The sequence below is a fragment of the Acomys russatus genome, chromosome 12 (assembly GCF_903995435.1).
Source record: "Acomys russatus chromosome 12, mAcoRus1.1, whole genome shotgun sequence".
Classification (NCBI taxonomy): Eukaryota; Metazoa; Chordata; class Mammalia; order Rodentia; family Muridae; genus Acomys; species Acomys russatus.
In genome coordinates this window covers 51,953,101-51,967,306 of record NC_067148.1, presented here as the reverse complement: position 1 = coordinate 51,967,306, position 14,206 = coordinate 51,953,101, and the positions used below count along the sequence as shown (strand labels likewise).

Sequence of the window (14,206 nt, the reverse complement as noted above, 5' to 3'; positions counted from 1 at the left end):
TGCTCATGCCCGTGTATTCCGTGTCTGCTTCTTGGGGGACCTGAGGTGAACTGACTTAGGTGAGACTTGTCTGCTCTGAGGCCTTGGCAATTGGGTCAAACCTACAATTTTGCTTCCTATAGGGATAACCTTCCCCAACGGAGGATTGGATGGTGGTCTAGAGAGGACAAACAAGTCCTAGGAGAGCTCTTTCCAGTTGCTATAAATGCTGTGTCCTAGTTTCTGAGTACTGTATAACAAATTTTCGCACGTTTAGCTTGAACACCACAAACTCCCACAAACACCACAACACCACAACATCCCGCTGTTGTCTAGATTAGATGTCTGTCTGTCACAGGTCTTCCCAGGTGTGGGCTGACTGCAGTTCTTTGTGGAAGCTCAAGGACAGGATCTGCTGTGATTTTGTTTTTTTTTGTTTTTGTTGTTGTTTGTTTTTCTTTCTCCTTTAGGTGTTTGACTTAAATAAGTCCTTTCGGGGTTGTAGGTTTTCATCCTTATTTCTTACTGGCTGTCAGCAGAGGGCTCTGGCTGTTCCCAGCAGAGAGCCCCGCCCCCAGTCTGTGGCTCCTGGTCTCACTTCTCCATTTCCACTGTTTTGGAAAGGCAGGTTGGATCTCTTTGACGATTGAGATGGCTGTTACAGCTTCTATCACATCTCTCTAACACGCTGGATAACATTCTTCACTTACAGGATGCTCATCGATTACATTGGATCTGCTCGAATAATCTGCAGTGATCTCTCCATTTCAGGGCCACTTCCTCTAATCACATCAGTACAGTCATTCTTGCCTCATAAGGTGACCTATTGAGACACAGATACATTTGCAAGGTGGCAGACTGTATTTAGTCTAACACATGCTCCCAGACAAATTCTTTTGTCTGTTACTAAGCAAAAATTGCTTATTTGGAAATATGCCTCATTTGAAGAGGGTAATTAATATCCTGCCACTTTCGTGTGAATGTTACTGATTTGCCTTTGGAGACTAAACATCAAGGATCATCCAAAAAGGGATGAGAGAAATGAAGAAATAGGGATTGGTGTGATGCAGTAAGACACGTGCCTTTATTGGTCAAAGTTTGGAGAATGTATATTTCATAGGTTAGTATGAGAAAACGCGTACAAAAATGGCAGTTTGGTTTTGAATGTAAACATTAGAAATCGAGCCCTGCATGTTGGTACTTCCTGTGATGTGCTCTCTACTTGATGGCACGTGCTGCTAATTCTTCACTTTAACGGTGCTTCAGGAAAAGCATTTTTTATGTTTCTTGTCCACTGATATATTCATCATAGATTCCCGTGCTTATTTAAAAATTTCTGTGTAAAATACTTTGCTATTTAATTGAAGGGCTAGACTATCTCATCTACATTAAATATTGTGCAATGGCTCTGATCCTGCTGTATAGCAAGTGATGGTATACGTCCTGAGAATTAACTTGGTACCTTTTTTCTTATCTTTCATTTTATTTACGCCGCCAGCTGAGAAACCTTTCCAGCTTGGACCTCCGTCATATCACTGAACTGGATAATGAAACTGTGATGGAAATCGTCAAGAGGTGCAAAAATCTTAGCTCTCTGAATCTCTGTCTGAACTGGATCATCAACGACAGGTAACCATCTTAACATCTTAGAAACGTGCCCCGAGGAAAGCATGGCGCATACTGTCGCCACGCCAATAAGACGGCAGCATGAGCAGAGCTGGGCACAGCTTCTCTTGGAACTGCTGTCCTGAAGTGTGCAGCGGGGGTCTAGCTGTGTCCTTCGGCGTACCTCTGGCTTACAACCACAGCAGGGTTTTTATGTGCCGTAACACTGCCATGTGTTCCAGCGATTACAACAGTAGCATCTTAACTTGTTCCTTTTTACTTCTGAAACGTGATTTTGAGAGCTTTGTGATTGTTTGCTATGGTGTAACTTATCAATGAGTCTGAGGAATTACCACAGTCATTTTGCGTTTAGACCTATCCTTAATTATGATGAATTAATTTCCTACAAATATAAGTTCTTTTTAAGTAGATCATGTGATTAGCAGTTTAATCTATAATATAGAGTGTATAAAATGGGAAGTATTTTCTTTTAACTAATGATGAACTCATTTTTTTTTTGAAATAGCACATTGAGGTAGAAAAATATAAAGTACACCTCTTGCAAGAAGACTTTCATAATGCAGACAAGTGCACAGTGTTCCGCCACTGCTCAGAGGGCAGGTGTGTGAGTACGCTGGTCCCACAGTGCAGAGAAGGCAGGTGTGTGAGTACGCTGGTCCCTCCAGGGCAGAGAAGGCAGGTGTGTGAGTACGCTGGTCCCCCAGTGCAGAGAAGGCAGGTGTGTGAGTACGCTGGTCCCACAGTGCAGAGAAGGCAGGTGTGTGAGTACGCTGGTCCCCCCAGTGCAGAGAAGGCAGGTGTGTGAGTACACTGGTCCCTCCAGGGCAGAGAAGGCAGGTGTGTGAGTACGCTGGTCCCCCCAGTGCAAAGGAGGCAGGTGTGTGAGTACGCTGGTGTCCTCCCCCCCCCCCCCGTGCAGAGGAGGCAGATGTGTGAGTACAGGCATGAGATGAGAGCCTGGCCACCAACTTTTCATAATAGTTTTTAAAGATAGGCCGTTACAGAGAATTTGCTTTCAAAATAAAGTACATTGTAACATCTAAAATTAATGACTGTTTAGATAGAAATATTTTATAAGTAGGGGTGATAATATATTAAGCTTAACTCAATAATGCTTTAAACTTCAGACTCTCATCCTCTTAGTTTTTAAATTTCTTTCTATACTTTAAAAACAAAGTGGTATAGATTCCATTTTTCCAATTATAACTAGTTATAGTAATCAATTTTAAGTTACCCTAAATTATTCTTTAAGTTATGATAGTCTTCAAGAAACTCTTAGCAAATTTTTGCTAGTAATTTATTATTATTTATTTATTTTAAAAATTTCACAAATACATAAAATTTACGATTAGATGTGTTTATGGTGTCTCATGTAAAGCTTCAGTGCATACTGAAATGATTTTTTTTTTCTTGGTTGTAATGTTTGAATTAGGCTAAGCAAATCTGGTTCCTGAAGCATTTACCCATTTGTGACTTTTTCAAAAGACAAAACCTCAGCATTCAATATCCATTCTTCTTGCCATTTAAAAATATACAGTACAATATCATCACCTATAGTCAGCGTCTTGAATGTCTTACTCCTGTGTAAGTTATGGCCAACTACCATGATTCTTAAAATTTCTAGAAGGCTAGTTCTTGCATCTTCTTCCAATGACGGAGATCACATAGCTCCTGCCAACAAATATGCTGAGCACAGATGTCCTTTGACTTCCTGGATTCATTGGATATGTGCCTAGTAGTAGATTCATTGGGGCTTGTCAGGAGTTTGTTAGGGGCTTCCAGACCACTTGCCATAGCTGATATACATAGAGGCCCTTTGTTTTCTGTGATCTTCTTCCTCCGCCCCCGCCCCGACCCCCAACATCTTGTGTTTATATCTGCTTAACATTTAGATAAGTTTCTTAGCAACATTGACTTAAAGGAAAGAACATCATATGTCACAGTGTTGCACACATGACCCTGGGAGTCCTCCATACCAAGAACATCACCCTGCAGCAATGCGATCATATGTCACAGTGCTGTACACATGACCCTGGGAGTCCTCCATACCAAGAACATCACCCTGTAGCAATGCGATCATATGTCACAGTGCTGTACACATGACCCTGGGAGTCCTCCATACCAAGAACATCACCCTGTAGCAATGCGATCATATGTCACAGTGCTGTATACATGACCCTGGGAGTCCTCCATACCAAGAGAACACCACAGCTGGTAAATAATATAAAACCTGTGTCTGATATGTGAATGATCTCCTAAGTGAACACTTCGCATTTAAACAAATCTGCTCAGGGACCTTAGTCTTCCAGCACTTAGCCCAAACTGGGGGACCTGAGATGGGGTTGTGAGCAGCATTTACTGTTTTTCTTCCTTTGTCAGGCTTTGGGCATCAACTTCTTGCTCCCTGTAACTTTTTTTTTTTTTTGTACTTATCTGTAATGGTTATTTAGCATTTGATTCTAAATATAATAAGTACCGTGGAGATTTATTCCTAAGGAATGAAAGTGTATTTTTATGTTTTTAATGGAAAAGTTTGGATTAATTGAGAAAACATGCATTTTAATGAACTGAGCAGCAGAGTGTGAAGATCAGACTCTTAGTTTCAATCACGCCACTCGCACTTATCCTGTGTCCTGTAATAGAAGCTTCAGACATTGAAACGCACTTTGCAGTATCATCTAAATTACTCATCTCATTGTTCTTGCTATACTGTACTCCTAAGCTAAGTCATATTTGTAATTATATTGCTATAAATCTAGGGCTTCCCATCAGACTTAATTATGATCCCAGCACTCAGCTGAGCAGGGTTAGTAACCTTTCCTAGGGAGCCCTGGAATGCACTAATGCACTTAGCCTATGAATTAGCTTCTGCTTCACGGTTGCTCATGATTCCTGTCCTGTAGACCCTCAGGAGGCGGTGCGTAGTACTTGGTACTGTGTCTCATAGTGCGGAGCACTGAGCCCTGCGCTGTAAAGCTGATCTTTTAGGTGACTTAAGACTTACCGCTGAGCTTGGTAAGGAGAGAGGGGAGAGAGGTAACTGTTATTGCCCAGGTAATTGATAGGTATTTCACATGTGTTCTCACTGAAGTCTTTCCGCATCTCTTGTTCAGGGAGGTCAGACTGCTCCTATTACAGACTGCTCCTATTACACATAGATGATTTGTTCAACGTTTTTGGCTTTTAGATGGATGTGTTTTCTGTTATTAGGACTATGAAAACTGGGTGAGGACAAACAAGAAAATATTAATGGGTCATGAGTCAGTTTTCTGCTTCATAGATGGAATTAATACACTATTAATATATGGAAAGTTCTTAGATTTGTGTTTTAGGTGAGAGCTCATTTTCTTTGGTCTAGTACAGCTTTGTTCAACCTGTGGGTTGTGACCCCTTTGGGGACCCACGTATCAGATATTCTGTATTATCAGATGTTTACATTGCTTTTCTGAAATGGCAAAGAAATCCTTTTGTGGTTGAGGTCACCACAACATGAGGACTGTGTTACAGCGCCACAGCGTTAGGAAGGGTGAGATCCACTGGTCTAGAACCTTTAGATGTTAGTTTGTGCGTGTCATTACATGGCCGTGTCTGTAATGTCCTGGTTTAATAAACTGCAGTGGTTTCAGTTTTTCTACAATAGAAGTTCTTGTCTGTGTAATTATTTTAAAGCTAAACATTTAAAGCTGTATAGTAATTAAAAGCTGTTTTTATTACGAGCACGATATCAGGTTTGCTGTTTGCTGTTTGGTTGGGTTCCTGTGTGCTACATTTTAATGTTTACCCCTGCCACTGAGCCACATCTCTGACTCTAATGCTTTAGATTCTGTGCTCTTGAAATTGATCTGTGTGGCTAAGACATACTGTTCTCTTTCTTTGTTGTTTTCTAAAAGCACTTCTTGCATTGAAAGGATTGCACAGCTTGATATTTCCTTGTCTTCAGAAGAATGGGAGAGTAGTCATTTGACATTTACCATTGCTTTTAAATACAAACACACCTCAAGTGTTCTGTGAAAAGAGAGTACAGGACTATTTCTATCTGTGACTTAAATTAAACATCTGGTTATTATGTCTTCTCTATTCTTTCTGATTCCAAGTTTATTGAACTATTTAAGTGTATTTGATATAAATCTTTCATTATTTTACAATCAGTTTCATTTTTATGGTTTTTGGGTGACTGACACAGAATCCAAAATCTGCACATTTAGATATAAAAGGCTGATGTGTAAAAACATGAATGCTTCTGACTTTCTTCATTGCAATATGATTATAATAGTTATTTTTTATCAATAAAAATTAAAATAAATAGCCTTCATTTAAATACTTTTTTTCAAAATTTATTTAATTATTTCATCAAAATGTAGTTTTTCTCAATTTAAAATTTTTGACTCTGGTCCTGAAAAAAGTTAGTTCATTTCCTGTGATCTGTAGCTCTGTGAGCACGTGACCCTTTCATTGGCAGCTCACCTTGCTGCTCATGCAAGCAGTGTAGGGCAATAATGTAAGAGAAATGAACGATTCTCTAGCAGCCAGGAAAAGCCGGGGTCTGCCCCTGTGATAGCGGAGCACCCCAGGTTGCACAGAACACTTGTGGTCTCAGCATTGGATCGCGCATACTGTAAAGAGGCTTATTTAGTTTGCAGTTTGGGAGATTGACAGTCCAGTGTGGTGTGGCTCATGGGCTTGATTTCGGGTAAAGTTATTTAGACGATGCCTAAGAGTATCAGGAAGAGATCGAGCAGTGAGACGGGAAGTCAGAGGAAGGCTGGAGGTCAGGTGAGAACTACCATGGTCCATGGTCCTAGAGAGGCTCCATCCCTTAAAGGGTCCACTGACTGAACAAGCGTACCCCGAGATGATACCTCTGGGCGGAGCTGAACTTCAGCAGTGGCTGTTGCCATTGATTCTCTGGGTTAATGTTTAATTTCCATAGAAGGCCTTACTCTAAAATATGGAAATTTTAAATCCTAGGCTCTTGCTGCTACTTTCTTTTCAGGTACACAATAAGATGTTTTTAAAATTAAAATAATTTACATGAAAATTCTAAACTTCTGTTTTCTCTTACAAAAGTTTTCAAGTACTCTGTCTTTCTTTTTTATTAGCAATATCTTCAGGGTGAGTAATGGCCTATTGCTTTGGGTTGTTGGCCAGTTTCTTCCACCAATAGACATGATCTGTATTTTTATCTGTGTTTACGCTACTCAGCCTAAAAACTGAATTCTTCTTCATTACAATGTAGAATGTAGGGAGCCAGAGGGTGACTTAGTTGTTAAGAACCTTTCTTGCTCTTCCAGAAGACCTGAATTTGGTTCCAACTACCTGTAATTCCAGCCGTGGGGGATCCAATGCCCAGTTAGTTCTTGCTTCTGTGGGCACCTGCACAAATGTAGCATACATCCCCACATACATACACACACCTAAAATAGATTAAAGTGTAAAGATCTTTAGATATTCTTAAGTTAAATCAAATAGTTCTTTGTAAGTAAGTTGAGTCTTTTGATAAAAATGTTAACAGCTAATAGAGAACTAATTATTTTATTTTTTAGTTTAGCTTTTTCTTGTTATTGCTGTCACTTCAGGCATCAGGACTTTGGCCAACAGGTAAAAGTTACAGAGGGAGACAGAACTTGGCTTTAATAGATAAAGCATTTGTGTTCATTAGCAGACGTCCAATGTCAAATGCAAACAGGAATGCTATTAAAAAATTTATTGGATTTTTAAGTACAGATGAACTAGTTTTCTAAACTCTTCCAACTTCAAAGCTATGAGTTATTTATTTATCTTGACGCTGGGATCAAACCCGTTGTCTGATGCGTCCTGGACACATGCTCTACCAGCGAGCTACATCCTCAGTCACTGTAGGTGTTTTTAGGAAACGAATTCCTAGGTCTCGCTCAGATTTGGTTGAGGTCTCTTTTGTTTTTAGCATTAAGAGGAATCCTAACACTAACCTCCTTTATTCTCCCACAGAAAGATAAAGCCCTTTGTTGGGCTTTTGGGTGAGTGTGGGTTGAAGCTGTAGGGGCAGATGCAGGCTGCCCACCTCTGGTGAGACCAACAGTGTCCCAGCTCATGCAAGACTCAGTGAGGTTTTATATAAAGATTTTTCTAACTCCCTTGATCATCTCTGGATGTTTATTCTGTTTCTTCTTTCAAATTTCCGTTGATTCAATAAAAGCGGTGATATTTAGAAATAAAGTTCAGAGAGGATTTGAGCAGGTGTTGGTGGTATAAAGTATTTGCTGAGTGTCCATTGTGTTTTATTTCCAGGAATTGTTTTGTGAACATATGCTATATATTGTATTTATAAGTGTTCAAGAAGTGAGTGGATAATCTACCATCTTCCAATGAATGTCATGTCACAGTGGACCTAGACTTTTATTTCATTTCAATCCCCTAATATTACTTAATTCTCATAGAGACTCGGGTTTAAAGGTTGCCCAGGGGGACAGACCTCTCCAGCAAAAGCAGCAGCACAGTTGAATTTGAGCTTAAAACCATTTATGTTCCATTAAAGCTTAGTAGTTTGGGGGAAGAGGATGCTTTTCAGCTCTAGTATTGTGAAGTTCGGGCAATTTTCTTCTCTGTAAACCAAAAAACTTGGAAATAAATAGGAGATAAAAAATGTGCCATTAATGTGTGTGGAGCTAACACCTGCAATGCCAGCATTTTGGGAGGATGAGGCAGGAAGCTCACTTGAGCCCCGGAGTCTGACACCAGTCTAGCAAACAGCCAGTCCCATCTCTCATGAAGTTAACAGTGCTGAGGCAGCCCCATGGTGGAGTTCGGAGCAGTGTAGTCTCTACTCTAGCATGTGGAGCAGGTTGGATACTGGTGTGTCTTAGTTACTTTTCTGTCACACACCAAAACACCACGACACAGGCAACTTCTCATTCAAAGTGCCACATGGTGTCTAGTAATGTGGCAGAGTGGTTGGATGGAACATTTTTTAAAAATTCATTATAAACTACTTCTATGATCTATAGAGTAACTTTATGTATACTGTATATCATATTTTTGAAAAAAGAAGAAATATATTTTACTGCAATAGTTATTTGTAAGACCATCTCTAGAAAGGCAATTTCTTTCTTTCTTTCTTTTTTTAGATTTCTTTTTGTTTTTTGTTTTTTAAATTTTTTTTTCAAAATAAATTATTTTTTATTTTTTATGTTTTTTAATTTTTTAATTAATTTATTCATATTACATCTCAATTGTTATCCCATCCTTTGTGTCCTCCCATTCCTCCCTCCCTCCCATTTTCCCCTTACTCCCTCTGTTATGACTGTGACTGAGAGGGACCTCCTCTCCCTGTATGTGATCCTAGGGTATCAAGCCTCTTCTTGGTAGGAAAGGCAAATTCTTTACATGTGTATGTGCACGCACATTTGTGTGTGTGCATGTGTGTATCCATATAGGGGTGCATTAACCCATGTAGGCATGTGTGGAGGTTAAAGATTGATGCTTGATGGTTTCAATTCCTTCTTCATCTTATTTTCTGAGCAAACTTGAGCTCACCAAGCTTGAGCTTAAGCATTTTTGGTAGACTGCCTGGCCATCAACCCCTTGGGGTGCGCCTGTCTCTGCCCCTCAGCACTGGGGTCACAGATCCTTGCCATGCCTTGGTGTTTACTCACTGGTAGCTGGGGACTTGATGTTTACGTAGCAAGCATTTCACCCCCTGAACGGTCTTCCCACCTAGAAGTGGAATTGTATTAAATCTTGTCATGGCTGTTTCTGGATGCTCTACCATAATGCTGTTTCTGCTTTTATGTTTTTCAAGCTAAAGATTACCAAATATATAAAATAGGCATTAGTCTGTGAGATTTACCCCTCTCTTTATAGGAGAGCATTTTCTGGGTATTGAACCCAGATGCCTTTACTCATTATAATATGCACTCTGCCATTTGCCAGTGAACTATTACCCCAGTCTCATTTGTGGTATAAACAACGTTTTCTAGGTTATAAAATCAGAGTTTATGATCTTATCATAGGAAAGAGCAGGAAGGATGCACATGGAATGATGGTAATATGGTACCGCAAGCCCATGACTTAGTGGTCTCCTACCTCATGCCTGTTTTTGAATTGCTAACAATGAAGAAAAATCTCGATATATTCACGAAAATGATAGTTTATTGGCTGCTCAGATGAATTTCTCCATCTTTCCCGCCCCCATGTCTCCTAGGAATGGCCTTATTCTTAGTCACTCAAACTTGAAATGGTAATTAAAATAACTCACTGTTGTCAAAATCTAAAGTGTATGATAAATGAAGCCCAGTAAATAGTGAAAATATGGGAAAGATGATTAAATCTGACAATTTCCCCGTAAAAGACTCGCGATGATAAATATCTCCTGTGATTGGTTATTAATTCAGTGTAGGGAATTTTCCTTCAGCCTAAAATGTTTTATGAACAGTGGCATAAAGAAACACTTTAGAAGATAGGTGCACACGTGTTTAACGAGAGAGGAAATTGCTGTAACTTGATTGGTAATAATTAAAAATGGCAGACCTGACAGTGCACGTGCCTGGGCTATTTTCTGTATGACAGTTCTTTCAGAAACTAAGAAAGGAAGGTGTTTCCCGGAGACATGAAAATGACAGGGTGCTTTGGCTTGAACCTCTGTTCGCCATGAAAATAGAAAGGTTTCATGCATTCCATCCCTCAGCTCATAAAATACCTCCTACTTACTCAGGACAGTATGAACTTAGTTTATTTAAACTTAACACACTGAAGTTAAAAAAAAAAAAAGCAAATCTGTTACAAAAACAATTATAGTTGTAGTGGTACTAATCATTTCTCTTAAAACCATTAAAAATGCTTTAAAGTTAGGACAAGATGGAGTGGCTCCCATCAGGATACAGGGAGCATCATTATTGGTGGCCTTGAGTGTGTGGCTGTGGCGATTTGTTTGTGAATCTCTCTCCACGTCAGGAGGTCATGTGTCGCCTTCACTCGTGGGCCTCTAAGCCCCTCCTCCCACCCTCACACCATACACTGCTCAGAGCAGTGAGTCAGTCATGTGAGTTGGGAGGATCATGAATACTGAGTTTATTTTAGGGTGAATAAATGTACTGTCAAGTTTGGGTAAAAGCTTGGGAACATAAGACAGTTGGTTCCATTGCCCTCTTCCTTCCAGGCTCATCTATTTCTGAGTAAAATTGATACTTAAATTGTTTAATGTTACAGTCTAAAATCAAGTATAATTTTGTGTATTGCCTGCTGTTATCTAGGAGTCCTTTCCTCCCTCCCTCCCTCCCTCCCTCCCTCTTCCCTCCCTCTTTTTATATAAAGGAGTTTTGATGCTCAGTTACTGAGGCTTGAGTTTTCTTTTTAACGTTGAGGATATTTTTATGTGAAGAGCCTTTTGTCTGCAGTAATAGCCAGAGACCAGCTGAGAAAAGGGCAAGAGAGACAGCTCCAGCTTTCCCTCTGCTTCTTGGTGAGAACAGTATGGCTGTATGAGGGGGGAAATCACGCATTTCCTCTTGCTCTTCTTTTGCTGCTCTTAGATGCATATTCAATATTTGGTTAATTGTTAATATGTATATAAACACACTGATTAAGGCCAGCTTCACATTTCAACAGTTACCATCAGAACATCAGGTTGTGAAAGCAACGGCAGGATTGTCAAGGCCACCAAGCATTGCCTACTGCACAGCACATCAGCAGAGCAATTAATTTAGGCTAATTGCTTTTCTGTTTGTTCAGGTGCACTTTGGAACTGTCTTTTGAGATCCCGGCGTATAAGAAGAATAAGGGAGATAATTTTAAAATGTTAGAATAGTTACCATTAAAAGAACAGTAACTATGTAGTTTAATCTTCCAACTATGTAAGACTTCAAAGGTTACTTTAGACATTTGTGCATTTTAACAGTCATTTGAGAAGTAGATTGCCTGTTCCTGGACTGTGGCTCTAGGGTGTTGTTAACCCTGAAGAATCACTTAGAATTGTCTAATTTCTGGAAATCATGACAGCCTGCTTTGGAAGAAAAAGCTAGCCATAAATACAGTGACACGGTTAGTGACATTTCTTATAGATGAGCATTATTTGGCTTCGTATAATAAAAATGTTCAAGTCCCTTAAAACTTAGATTAGCACGTGCTCACTGTGGTGATGCTCCTCCTTACTTGCCAGCCCTGTTTTTTTCTGAACTTGGGAGCTCCTTGTGTATCCAACTGCGACTCTGTGAAGAGTTGCCGTAACAGATCCTTAGCTGAAAATAACTGTGATTCTAGGAGTCAGTTGCTTATTGGAAATTGCAAGGATGCCATTAGAGGGGAGCAAGCTCATCCTCAAACTGTTTCTTGGTTCACCATATTGTGAAAGAGCAAGTAGCGATTTCTTTTCTCCCGCTCCTACCCCATAAGGATTCTGCAGTGTGTTTGGTGGCATGTCCGAAGCAGACACAGCACAGTGCTCTAGAGAAGCTGGAGAAAGGCGTCTTTGGAGAGAAATGTGCTTGGGGGAGTACAGGTACCAGTCATTGCTTGTGACATTCTGTGAGTCTCTCGAGTATTTCAGAAATACATTCAGTGAAATGAGATTTCATGCAGCGAGTTCAAAGTTTTAGTGAAACACTCTTATTTTATATTTGTTAGTAGACACAAAAACTAGTGTAATAAATTTGATCTCTTCCTAATTCATTATGAATGGATTGCCAGGTCTAGTTAATTAAATACAATATAAACCAAAAATGTCTCCACAGATAATTTTCATGCAAATGAGTAGAAGTATATGTGATTTTTATAATGGTATATTTTCCTTCTTTTATGAACTTTGTAGTTTCCTGAAGTGTTACATGTACAACCTGGATTTCTTGTGTTGATCCTGTTTATTGAAGAATGTTCAATTTGACAGCTTGCTTGTTAAAAGTAAAAATATCAGGGGTGCTGGAGAGATGGTGAGGGGCTAAACGCACATGCTGCTCTTCCAGAGAATCCAGATTTGCCTCTCAGCACCCATGTGGCAGTTTCTAGCCATCTGTAACTCCAGTTCCAGAGGATCTGATGCCTTTTTCTGGCTTTCTCAGCACCAGCCACACAAATGATGCACAGACGTATGTGCAGGTAAAAAGCCCATATACAGTTTTAGAAAGCAAAAAGATCGAAACAGAAACAACTTCTACTAGATTACATATAAAGGAGTGAAGACTCTTATGACATGAAAGCAACCACCACCTCCCAAACCAAGGACCGCCAGTGATGGTGTCAGCCATTGGCTCTGGATGGGGCTCATCTTCTGAAGTTCATCTGTGATAAGGCAGAAGCTAGAGGCAGCACCTCCATCTCCTCTTCAAATCTTCAACCCTGAGGTTCCTGATGCCAGAACGATATAAAGAGGGCTGCAACATAGGCAGAGCTACAAAGCTCACTTGCCCTGCAGGCTGTGACCCCAGCTCTTGCCAGTGTAGGGCAATGTGGCAGGCACTGCATGCTTCTCCACCAAGAACTGGAGTGAGTGCCTGCACTGACCACAGTGGAACTTAGCTTGTGGGGCTTTCAGGACTTGCCTTCCAGGTTCCCCCGAACTTCTTTGCTCACCTCTCTGGAATCCTGCCATCCACATACGGTTAGCAGTTCTCAGCCTGTGCTTTGAGACCCCCATAGGGCTCACGTCTCAGCTATCCTGCATATCAGATATTTACAGTACAGTTCACAGCAAGCAAAAACAGTCACAAAGTAGCAACAAAAAATTTTCATGGTTGGAGTTCAGGACAGCTCAAGGAAATGTATATTAAAGGGGTCACAGCATTAGGAAGGCTGACAACCGCTGGCACAGATCACTTTATCTGATCAGAAGAGACTTCTTTAAGACTGACGACTATCCAGTGTTCCGAGTCGCCCACCAGCTTTGTAACCTAGCTAAATTAGGCACTCTGGCCTCAGCTTTGCTTCAGAGTCCTGCAGTCCTGTCTGGAAAGTGGCAGAATGGCAGGTGAACACTGTTCAGAGTTGTAAAGAAATGTAAAATTTTATTTATACTGCATATTTTTGGTTTGGTTTGTTACACAGCATTTCATGATTAAGACACTTCTTGGTTGTCCGAAGCTGAGACTTTTATATTGCATGAAGGAAGTTTCTAGAAATTTATCATGTATTATTTTCTTTAACAGTCACTTGAGTCTTTGTCCAAGATCATTGTGTCCTATGCTCTTGATTAGGTAGGGTGAGGCAGAGAGGTCTAATTTTCTGAGGGTCGTACCTGGCCGGTACAAAGTCATAGTTGAATGCAGAAGCTGTTACACTTAGGCATTTGCACTTTTGCCTACAACAGCTTATTCTGAGTTCTAATTAGTTAGCCACAATAAGAAGTTCATAAGTAAGTATCATTGCAGAAAAATGACAATAAAGTAATATTTCGTTAAAAATAAAATCTACTTGCAGTTTGTGAGTTTTTATTCTTAAGTAGTCAGGTAAGAACACACTAGAAAAGAGGTCAGCTGCCTGGCTTCTACAGGCCTGAGTCTGAAAGGGATAGCATGAATATAAGGTAGATTAAAAATAAGCCCTTGACTGTATATACCGCAGACAGCTTTGTGCTCCATAATTCTGAGTATCTGCTCTTCATGTTAGTAAGAAATGAAGAGAATAAAAGATTCCCGTG

At 40.1% G+C, this 14,206-nt stretch overlaps 1 protein-coding gene across 1 annotated transcript in view; it reads left to right on the top strand.

Annotated features, from left to right (window-relative positions):
• Positions 1-14,206, top strand: part of Fbxl17 (F-box and leucine rich repeat protein 17) — a 432,200-nt gene that overhangs the window by 146,828 nt on the left and 271,166 nt on the right. Inside the window, exon 6 of the mRNA XM_051154429.1 lies at positions 1,478-1,608. Coding sequence (XP_051010386.1) covers positions 1,478-1,608 — 131 coding nt within the window. The remainder of the gene's footprint in view (positions 1-1,477; positions 1,609-14,206) is intronic.